The sequence below is a fragment of the Lathyrus oleraceus genome, chromosome 5, assembly GCF_024323335.1.
Source record: "Lathyrus oleraceus cultivar Zhongwan6 chromosome 5, CAAS_Psat_ZW6_1.0, whole genome shotgun sequence".
In the NCBI taxonomy this organism is placed as follows: domain Eukaryota; kingdom Viridiplantae; phylum Streptophyta; class Magnoliopsida; order Fabales; family Fabaceae; genus Lathyrus; species Lathyrus oleraceus.
The window spans coordinates 372940532-372950218 of NC_066583.1; the positions used below are offsets into that span (position 1 = coordinate 372940532).

Sequence of the window (9687 nt, forward strand, 5' to 3'; positions counted from 1 at the left end):
ATAAAGCTTTGGATCCTGGAGTTTTTGAATCTCCAAACAGTGAGATTCAAACTCAATTTTCAAGTTGAAAATTCTCAGGTTTTCCTTTGAATTGTGAGGGTTTCAATTTGGGGGAAAAGCTGGCGCGCAAGGACTGTTTGAAATGAGCCCAGAGGCCTTGTTTTTATAGCATTTGGGATTGATAATTGCACACTTGAAAAATTGCTAAATTTGGCAATGGTGATGCACAAGCTTGCATGAGCGTGTACAGGCACATGAAGCAATCTATTATGATCCAATTGAAATTGTACTGAAGTTCAAATCATGCTTGAATGGCAAGGCAAAGTGAAATGGAGTTTTGGACATTTGATTTTCTCCAATGATGCAGACCTGTTAAGACCATGTGCAGACCTAGCAAACCTCATCCAAAATGCATGAAATAGGACTCTTTGGAAAGTTTAGATCAAGGGGAACAAGTTTGATGTTGAACATGTTTTCATTTGAGACTTGGATCATGGTGAATTTTGAGGTGGAAGTTTGGAAATTTCAACATGTTGAAAAAGTTTCTAAGTGTCAAGTCATATACCTCAATATTCCACCTTGCTTAACTTTTTATGTAAGCTCCAAATGAGAAACGTGTCTTCATCAAAGTTATAGCTATTTCAAATACCTTCAAAATGGTCACAAATTTCATGTTATTTGGATTTATAATGATAGAGTTATGAATTTTCGAAGTTGAGGAAAATCACTTGTTCAATGGTATAGGGCAAAAATGACCTATAATGTATCCTCATATCACATGCTCATAAAAGTTGATTTATCTCTCACTCCAAACATCAAAGTTGAATTAGATACCTTGAATTTGATTGTGAAACTTGGAAATATTTCATATCATAAAAATTGAGCAAGTTATGGCCTTGGGAAGTTGACTTTCAAATTAGGGTTTAGATAAAATGACCTATAATGTTTCAACATAGAAAATGATTTTCCAAGAAAAACTAGCTCTAGGTCTCAACATTAAAGTTGTTTGTAATGTCATTTAGAGTAACTTTTATCTTGGAATAATTTTCGTATGGTGAAAATTGTAGGAGATAGGGTCTAGGGAGACCCAGTTTTGGTTAGATGAATTCATCTGGCCAACCACCATCAACCAACTTGCTAACCTTCAATTCTCTTGACTTTCTAGGCTCATGGTATACCATATATGAATAAGATGATGAATGTTTAAGCGTCTCTTGATAATTTTGACCAATTGGTGAGATAGCTTGTTGGAGAAGTTACTTAAGATACCCAATCAAACTAGGCTTTCCAAGGCAAATCACTTCCAAACTCTTGAAGAAAACTTGATCAATATGACATGTAGAGATCAATGGGACTCATATATGATGCTTAGAGACATTGTGGATCAATCCTTGTTTGTGCTCTTAGCCATGAGGGTCTTAAACCCTAGATATGAACTTGATAGATCAATGGGGATCATGCCCTACCTACAAAGGGTTAGACAAATACAAAGACATATTTTTGGTATTTTGGTTAGTAAAATGATAATATACAAGTATGATACAATCACATAGTGCTCGATGATCTCTCCCAAAACAAACCTAATGAAGAAGGGGTAAGGAGGATGCCAAGGTGTGATCCCAATGCTAATGCATATGATGAAGTTGCATGAGGGATCTTAGGGTCAAAATTGGGGTCTTACAATTATTATACTCCTTTGAATTTTAATATTTTTTTCATTTTGATAATGTCAAAAGGGGGAGGGGGAGATATAGTTTTTTTGTGTTATTTTTTAGGATATCAAAGACATCATAGAATAAATTGCAAAAGAAAGTGGACGATAAGCAAGATAGAGGGAGAAATCAAGTGTCAAGCAAAAAGTTCCACTCAATGTGTTTTGTCATCATAAAAAAGAGAGAGATTATGAAGAAGACGTGTTCATCCTTCTTATCTTGGTTTTGATGAAGACAAAATCTTATCTTAGAAGAAAAATCAAAGAAAAAGAAAATTGGAATCAAAGTATCAAGTTTTCAAAAGTTTTGAGTTTTAATGAAATTGGATCATAGACCTAGGTACCAGTTGAGTTGTTATAAGATTTAAGTTCTCAAGATTTAATTACAAAGTGTTAAGCATGCATAAGTTTCAAATTGCATCTTTAACTTAGCAAAAATTGCATTTTTTTCTTTGAAGCAATCGATTGTCATGTGGAAGAAATTGATTACTTAAAATCTCTACCAAGCAAAATTGGGAAATCCTAAGCATGACAATCGATTGTCATCCTGAAGCAATCGATTGCAATTGTGCATTTTTCAATATTTTTGAAGTTATGGAATGATCAATCGATTTTCATTTGTATATTTTGAAAAAAATATTGAACCATTACCATACCTCTTCATCTCAAATGGTCATGAAACCTTTCCATATCATTCCATGATTTCATGATTATTTTTCAACCATTGTTTTTGTTTTTCAAGAAATATTTGATGGATTATAAATAGAAGTATTTTTCAAATTCAAAATCACATTTTTCATGAATAATTTTCTATTTTTCAAGTGTCTGTAATATTTAACAGAAAAAATTTTTCCTGCATAATTTTCATTCATATGTGAAAAAGTGTAGAGGACACTTGAGCACTTAAATATTTATATCATCTTGATTTGTTCATTGAAGGAGAAGATTGAATTTCATTATCAGAAAAATAGCAAAATCTCAATTTTACCAAGTCTGCTACAAAGTTAGTCTATATAATATTTCACATGTTTGTTGTATTTTTTACCAAGTGTGTTGTGATTTTTGTCAGTTAGAAAGTAGTTGTTCATTCTACAAGTGTTTGCAATCGGAATGGTTCAAAGTCCACCATAGTTTCTGGTGTTGTTGGAAATTAAATAAGTGGTTTGCTTGGAAGTAGAAGTTTTCGTGGGAGACTTGTACAAAGATCTAACAATAGTGACAATCTCTCACAAGGCGTGAGGGGACTAGATGTACCCTTTTTTGAAAAAGGGATACTAGTATAATTCTCCGTGTCTTTTTTATTTTACTTCACTTTACTTTTCTGTTTCATATTCACTCATCTATTCATTTTTTCCTGAAAAAATAAAAAAAACCAGAAAGTCCATAAAATCTCTAAAAAAATATTTAAGCCTAATTCACCCCTGCTAGACTGTGCCCTATATACTTACATTAAAGGCATTAGCTACCAATGATACTTGGAAGTTGATTGATCTACCACCTAATATTAAACCTATTGAGAAAAAATGGATTTACAAAGTGAAGTAGAAAGTTGATGCCCTATAGACAGGTTTGAACTTCTTTAGTACATTCTCATAAGTGACTAGGTCATCCACTATTAAATGTTTGCTTGTAGTAGCATCATTAAAAAAATGGCATTTCACAAACTATATGAATATTGCATTTTTTATGGATAATTAGTGAGAATGTTTAAATGAGTGTACCTTAAGAAATAAAATGCATTAAGTCAAACCAAGTTTACAAGTTAATTAAGAGCCTATATCGATTGAAACAAAAGAAAGTGGAATAAGAAATTCACATCTTACTCCTTAAGCTAGGCTACACACAATCAAATTCATATTATTTAATGGTCATTCTTGTAAATGAAAATTAGAACATAGTCCTACTAGTATATGTATATGTTGATGACATCATACTAGCATGAACATCTCTATCCGAGTTTGAGAACATCAAAGGCATTCTTGATAGCAATTTCAAAATGAAAGATTTAGGAATCTTGAAATATTTTCTTGGTTTTGATGTGGCACATTGAAAAAAGGGGAATTTTTATTTCACCAAGAGAGTATAGTTTGAATCTGTTAAAGGACACATGACTCCTGACATCAAAACCTGCCACAACACCTTTAAATCCTTCAAAAAGATGCACCGAGATGGAAGTAAGCCCATTGAAGATGTCACTTTACAAAGAAGATTTATCGGTAGATTATTGTACTTGAATAATTCTAGGCCATACATAACCCTTGCTACTCAACAATTGAGCAAATTCCTCTAAAGTCCTACTCAACTACATGCATCATAAAAGTAGCTTGTAGAGTCATCAAATATTTGAGGGATTCCTATGTTATTTTGATACAATTGGGCTAGGTGCATTGACTCAAAAAAGTTCACATTAAACTATTGGTTTTTTATTCGTTCATCTCTTGTATCTTGAAAGGCAAAGAAGCAACAAACAATTTATAGGTCATCTTAAGAAGCATACTATTTGAGCTCTTAGTTCACCTATATGTGAGTTGGTTTGACTCTTATACATTTGAAGAGATTTGCACATTACATGTTCTAAATCACCCGTTTTATATTGTGACAATCAAAATGCATTACAGATAACATCCAATCTAATTTTTCATGAAAGAAAAAGAATCTTGAGTAGTGAGAGAGAAAGTTCAACAAGACATTATGAAGTTACTACCTATCTTCTCTCAAGAACAACTAGCGGATTTCCTCACCAAGCCTTGCATTCAACCAAGTTTAACACTTGTTTCCAAGCTTCGCATGTTAGATATTTACCATACTTAAGCTTGAGCTTGAGACAAGATGTTGAAATAATGTAAGACATGGAAGCTTCTAAATAATGAATTGATCAAAGTTGTTTTTAACTCATAACTAACTTTCCTATTACAATAAACAAAATTCAAAAGTTGGTTAGAAAACTTTCCATTTTGGGAAATTGTCATTTTCAAGATGTTGAGTTTGTTAAGTTTGTTACAAGCTTATAATAGAAGTTATATATTTTCTGTTGTATTGATCATTTGGCTTTAAGCACAATAATAGAATTTGATGGCTCAATCTCTCTTTCATCTCTATCTCTCTTACATTGAATACTCAAAGTTCTTGATCTTTCTTTCATGGAGTTTCTAACATTTTAACATTAATTTTCTTTAAAAGACACCTTCTCACCCAGATTTTCAAATCTAAAAGAAATATACTCGATACTCCCACATTCCATATCTTTTTTTCTAGTTATTTATCTTTTTATCTTTTTTCTTCTTACCTTTGTTTCTTTAAATTTTATCATGGAATGTAGAATGATAATAATGAAACCTCTTCATTGAAGAACAAAAATCTCTTCTTCCCAACAATTAAAGCCATATGATGGTGAAGTCATTACATTGATATATACCACATGATACATATATATCACAAAGCATGTACTTAACTGTGCAGATATGTCTGCCATCTTTTTTCCTTGTCATTTCTCTTGCAAAGTTAACCATATGGATTTCTAAAAGACTTTAAGAGATTAGGAATATCATGAGCAAGCATGTCATCCACAGCCTGTATCGTTTTCGGTTTCAATTTTTCAAATTTGTCAATGTTATAACCGCTCAAAACCTCTTTGAAATGATCAACATCAGGGAAGTCTCCGGCCGGTAGATGGAACTCCCTTTGTACCTGTTATACATGTGTTTCAATTTTCATTCTCTATCAATATCATAACAAAACTTTGAGAAATACAAAGTTGGTGGATTCATATATAATATACCTTTGCAAATTCGTCCTCCAAATTATCAAGGAGTTTTTGTTGAGCTTTAGCTTTCCCCATCATCGCAGGCATTTGCTTTTTTAGATGACTGATAATATACGCATGTATAATGGCTGCTCGAGCCCGTTTTACAAATTCATTGATCTACATTATGTATAAGTGTTAGAGTTGAGAAGATTATTACGATTAAAAAAAATTAATCAAATGAAAAACTCACTTTACGATCACAAGCCTTCTTCGGTATGTCTTTTAGATCTGTAAGAAGGTCGTCTTGTTCTCTTTCGAAGAGTTCATTGCCAAGTATACCATTGACAGTACTGTTTCCTGGCTTGTCATTGAAAGAGCTGCATAAATAATTCAAAGGATCATCAAGAGTTAAGTCGCATATAAATTTGGTGAGAAAAATCAATAATAATAGAAAAAAATTGGGTGCTTCTGGATTCACTTATTTATCTACTGGAATAAGCTCTTGTGAGACTATTACAGATAGTTTTTAGAAAAGGCTTATGACTTGTTCGTTCTATAAGTTGCTTTCAGCTCATTTTCATAAGTTCTTCACGATAGCTTGTGAAAACAACTTATACCCACAAAAAATTGACTTTAGTTTATCTTTTCATATAGAAATAGTTTATATATAAGCACTTATAAGATAAGCATTTATGCTATAAGCGCTTCCGGTTTATCCAAAAATTGATCAAAGACAGCATTCAAGATTGATGGTGGAGCATATATGAAGTGACCTACCCTATATACACTCGCATGACTTCTGGAACATTGAGCACCTTCCCAAGTGACCACATTAACGCACCATAAATTCTCATTAACTGCGACATTAGGAGACAATTACATATACAAGATTTCCCCGTCGATGTTGCCAAAGATTTGTTAAGTAAACAAATAGAAGATTAATTGCTTATGTTATCTTACTTGTTGAGTATCAACTTGATCCGCCTTGTTCAAAACCACTCGAATTTTATCATCATGCCCGTGTAGGGATGAAATCACACGTTTGAACTCGTCGCTTATATCAAGTTTGTGAGGATCAAATAGAAGGAGTATTAAATCAGACTTAGCGGCAAACCAAGATGTAACACCCGTAAAATCATATGATCTTTGAGACCGTTGCTTTTCTCCTGATAGAACTCCTGGACTGTCCACAAATGTAATGTGCTCCAGTAACTTCGGACAAATGAGAAAAAGTAAGCTCCAAATGAAATTACTCATTTTTTGGGTCAAATTTCTGTAGAGAGACTTACAGGATGAGGCATTTGAGAACATTCAAATTTGGACAAAAAAGCTGTGCCAAAAGTCGTAAGCCCGCTAAATGGCATGTCGGCTTGGACAGCAACAGTATTACCGGGAATACTTCTCTCATCAGGTCCAGACTGCGTACGTAAAAATCACTTCATGATATTAAACTTGGCACTCAAGCTATCTTAGAAATCAATTTAAGATATAACAGCTGAAGATTTGTGACCCTCTTCTAAGAACCTATCCGAAGTAACTGGTAATCGAGACTAAATGATTTAGAACATACCATGACAACAACAAACCTATCAGTTGTTGGTTCGGGTCCAATATGAGCTCCTAATGTCACAAATAGGAAAAAAAGCAAATAAAATCAGTAATATCTATTGTTTATCACTCGAGTAGAAATCAAAAATGGTTTGAACAACTTGCCTGGATAACTACTTTGAAGCATATGTTTAATAAAAGTTGTTTTCCCTGTTGAATACTGACCCAAAAGCATAACCATAGGTTTGGCATCAAAATCACTATTTGTCTGCAAGAATTCAATAGAAAAATAAGTGAATACGTTTCTCGATATTTAAAACACAGTCATAACACGGCGTAGGAAAAAAAGTTACACAAAGTCAGCCAGAGCCGTGTACTGACCAATAAAGGAGATACGAAATCGTTGAACCGATAAGCAACTTCTAAAGGCTTCAACTTCTGTATGTAAAGTTTCTTCAAACCATCGATAATTGATGTCACAGAGGAACCAGACATCTAAGGACATAATGCACAAAGTGTATAAGTGAAAAATCACTATGAATGCATTTGACAATTTTTTTCTTCCTAGTTAACAATAGCAAAAAATTAGCAAAGAATAACAAATTTGGAGTAATAATACTAACAAAATGTGTACCTTTTTTGCTGACTTTGCAGTAAACCACTTACTCGAGGGCGATGGCATTGTACTAACTGCATTATTGCAAATTAAGTGAAGTTGGAATTTCAAGAGAAATAGAAAACCAATCAAAATCAATGTATGAATGACCTTATTCAGTCAAATGAGAGATATATTACCATTATTATCTTTCTGTTTGCGCTTTTTCTTCTGTAGAAACAAAGCCAATTATGTACGGCAACATAAATTATTAACATAAAAATGAAAATACTTACTGCAACTAATGCATCCAAACCATCCATTATTGGTGGTTTCACATCTCTCAAAACTGAAATAGAAGTTAAGCTTCTGTTAGATAACTTTAGCAGAAAGATACTCGCAAGCAACAAAAACATTATTGCAATTTCATAAAGCGCCGATACAGACACAAATACCAGACACGGTACTGATACTAATACATCGATGTAAGTAATAATTTAAGAAAATATAAGTGATTGAATGTAACAAAACACAACACGTGTCGGGTACTTGTAACACCTTCAATCTGATGTGTCGGTGCTACGTTCTTGCAAAATCATTAACTAATACATACATAGAGTTAACTGATCATACAATAGAGGAGAAACCTAAAGATACATAAGTAAGAGAACTTACTATCACCAGTTAGAAGATCATGTGTTATTGTGTATCCATTTTGTGCCAAAGAAACAAGCTACAATTCAAATGTGTTAGGAACAAGAAACCGATTCGTATCAAGCTTCAATAAAACAATGACTCTCATTTTAGTTTTAAAAAATTACCTGCATAGAAATGACAAATTCTTTGAAACCGAGATATCCTTCTCGCTTTGAATCTGCGATGGCCCACACCTTAGTAAGGGGAGCACCAAAGAAACAATTTAGATTCAAGGAAGAAAACAACAGGTGCAAAAAAGGAGAGACTATGTTAAACATTCAACTTGGACGATTCACAAACTAAGCATGTATTTCTTTGCACATCAGAATATGCCACAGACGCGCGTCGAACTGAAGCTAGAATTTCTAGCTTCTTAAATTCACAGAAAAATGGCATTGAAATGCGTCGTGTTTTATTCTAAATGCAAAATCAGACACTTACTAAAACAAATAAAATTCAAAACCTGCTTGAGATCTTGTCGAGACAAGTTCGACATGGCGAAAAACTGCGAAGCTTCATTCCCAGTAAATCGACCATCACCATCTGCATAAACAAAATAACCAAATTCCCAATCACCATAGAATTTTCAATTATCATATCCCTTTATAAAAAGGGCTTGAAAAAAATAAATAAAAAAATAAAATCCTAAAAAATATTAACAAAATATGGTGAAGAGCAACACAACAACACCATAAAAATTTTCAATTTATGCAAAAGTAAAAAGGATTGAAATTAGGTTAAAAGATGAACCTGCATCTGCATAATTGAACCACTCTTGATAAAGGTCAAGATTCTGTTTCGAACATGAATCGTTTGGAACTCTATCAATCTCCATAAACAAAAATCTATAGAATGAAATTGAAAATATTGGATTTTTTATTTATGATTTCTGGGAAAGAGAATTGAAGAGGGATCGCAAAATGCAGAGAGATAGGTTAATTGGTCAAACGAGAAGAAGGGGTTTCATTGTTGGAAACAAGAATTGGCGCAAAATTGGTGCTTTTTATTATAAACGAGAATCTAGAATTTGAATTCTCGTTAACAGTTAGACACGTGTGATATATAAGTTAGAGAAGGTGTATGTGTTTTTTAATTTTGTTTTAAATTGGGTATGGTTTTGGGTTGGCAATATTATTCATCCAACTCATTTGAAAAACATTTATTGATTTAATTTATTAAGAAGGTTATCATGACGAGGATGTCGAATGGGGAGTGACAAAAGGTATTGTCGGTCGTCTCATCCAATAAAAGTATGTAAAATATAGAATGAGACAGAGCGATCTCACGGATAATGCATATTTAAATTTAAAAATGTAAAAATCATTTTAAGCTCTTTGAAAATCATGTTGGAAATTATTCTCAAACTTATCATCTTGAGAAGTTTTGGCAGGA

General features: G+C 32.9%; 1 protein-coding gene across 1 annotated transcript; it reads right to left on the reverse strand.

Moving 5' to 3' along the window:
- Positions 1-5032: 5032 nt before the first annotated feature.
- LOC127079499 (EH domain-containing protein 1) lies at positions 5033-9380 on the reverse strand. Its single transcript, XM_051019883.1, has 16 exons — positions 9046-9380; positions 8759-8838; positions 8421-8489; positions 8275-8332; positions 7896-7948; positions 7800-7830; positions 7639-7694; positions 7386-7499; positions 7170-7272; positions 7027-7076; positions 6746-6874; positions 6417-6668; positions 6234-6313; positions 5707-5833; positions 5490-5633; positions 5033-5398 (listed from the first exon to the last, which is right to left on the reverse strand). Exons 1-16 carry the CDS (start codon positions 9128-9130, stop codon positions 5213-5215), a joined length of 1617 nt encoding a protein of 538 aa, XP_050875840.1. The 5' UTR covers positions 9131-9380; the 3' UTR covers positions 5033-5212.
- Between the last annotated feature and the right edge of the window lie 307 nt (positions 9381-9687).